This window comes from Aegilops tauschii, chromosome 3 (assembly GCF_002575655.3).
Source record: "Aegilops tauschii subsp. strangulata cultivar AL8/78 chromosome 3, Aet v6.0, whole genome shotgun sequence".
In the NCBI taxonomy this organism is placed as follows: domain Eukaryota; kingdom Viridiplantae; phylum Streptophyta; class Magnoliopsida; order Poales; family Poaceae; genus Aegilops; species Aegilops tauschii.
The window spans coordinates 589,940,232-589,941,997 of record NC_053037.3 but is presented as its reverse complement, the minus strand read 5'-3'; the positions used below and the strand labels follow the sequence as shown (position 1 = coordinate 589,941,997).

Here is a 1,766-nt window from a genome sequence, read left to right as displayed (position 1 = left end):
TCTGCCGAAGCACGCGTAGCTTAAACACACAACAAAACGCCAAGAACAGAAGCCTCAGTTGTTTCTATGTGGTCTGCAATCTGCATGATTCTAAACTGGCTGCATACGTGGAGGAAGTACCTGTAATGTAGAGTAGTACTATATATGTATGATTGATGATGGGACGGAAGATGATATTTAAAAGTCGAGGGAAATGCATCTCGTGAGCACGGCCAAGGGTGTAAGCAGCCGGTTGAGTGGCTCCCTCCATGCACATGTGAACCGGTAGGGCCCAAAGCTAGGTTGCCAATCACGGCTCCTCGTCCGCTTCTCTACCCGTCGATCATCTCCATTCATTCCGTCCTTCCTTTTGATCTCGAGTGGTACACCAAGAAGACGCTCCCTAGCATTTAAGCTGCTGGCCTATAAATTTGCAAGCTCCCCAACGGCATTAACCACCACAGTAGAGCCTTCGATCAGTAACCAGCGAGACCAGCAAGCAAGCGAGCCATGGCAGCGACCTCCTCCTCCTCCTACGCCGTCGCAGTCGCTCTCCTCTGCCTGCTCGCCGCCGATGGCTGCTGCGGCTGCCCTGGACCCGCACCTGCCCCCACACCTAGACCTAGACCTGCCCCCGCTACCCCCAGCCCCGTCGCCGTTACACCTCCACCTGCGCCCGCTACCCCCAGCCCAGGCTCCGGCTCCGGCAGCACCAACGGCTCCTCTGGCGGCTGGCTAGACGCCAGGGCCACCTGGTACGGCGCTCCCGATGGAGCCGGGCCGGACGACAATGGTGGCGCGTGCGGGTTCAAGAACGTGAACCTGCCGCCGTTCAACGCCATGACGTCGTGCGGCAACGAGCCGCTCTTCAAGGACGGCAAGGGATGCGGCTCCTGCTACCAGGTCAGCCGGCATTGCAGTTTAATTAGTTACTAGTTGCCTGACACTGACAGTACGTGCTTGTCGTTCCGTTTGTCCAGCTCCAAGCTGATGCATTGATCCTGTATTGTTGCATGCAGATAAGGTGCGTGGGCAAGGCTCACCCGGCGTGCTCTGGCGTCCCCGAGACGGTGATCATCACGGACATGAACTACTACCCCGTCGCCCGCTACCACTTCGACCTCAGCGGCACCGCCTTCGGCGCCATGGCCAAGGACGGCCGCAACGACGAGCTCCGCCACGCCGGCATCATCGACATGCAGTTCAAGAGGGTGTCGTGCGAGTACACGGGGTTGTCCGTGACGTTCCACGTGGAGAAGGGTTCGAACCCGAACTACCTGGCTATCCTGGTGGAGTACGGGAATGGTGACGGAGACGTGGCGCAGGTGGACCTCATGGACGACGGCGAGCCGACAGGGCCGTGGGTTCCGATGAGGCATTCGTGGGGCTCCATCTGGCGCCTGGACACGCGCCGCTCGCTGCGGGGGCCCTTCTCGCTGCGGGTCACCAACGGGTCTGGCAGGTCGCTCGTCGCCGACCAGGTCATCCCCGCCAACTGGAAGCCAGATGCCGTGTACAGCTCCGCCGTCCAGTTCGATGATTGATTGATCACGTTCGCTCATCCCCATGGAAAACATGCACGTCCATGCACACGTGCATGGATTTATTGTGCCGAGACGTTGCTTGTGACGTCCGGTGTGTGTCCTTGTCTCGTCGTGTGCTAGCTTCGTATTCTCTCTCTCGTCCCACATACATACGTGACAACTTTAGTTTATGGGATCTGGACGAGGCAGCTGGTTTGTGCGCTATAAATTTCAATTTTTAATTTACACAAGTATGGCAGTGCC

The 1,766-nt window shown here is 58.2% G+C and overlaps 1 protein-coding gene across 1 annotated transcript; it reads left to right on the top strand.

The window, feature by feature from the left end:
* The first annotated feature begins 425 nt into the window (after positions 1-425).
* On the top strand, positions 426-1,766 carry LOC109733480 (expansin-B3). Its single transcript, XM_020292705.4, has 2 exons — positions 426-882; positions 999-1,766. Exons 1-2 carry the CDS (start codon positions 490-492, stop codon positions 1,521-1,523), a joined length of 918 nt encoding a protein of 305 aa, XP_020148294.1. The 5' UTR covers positions 426-489; the 3' UTR covers positions 1,524-1,766.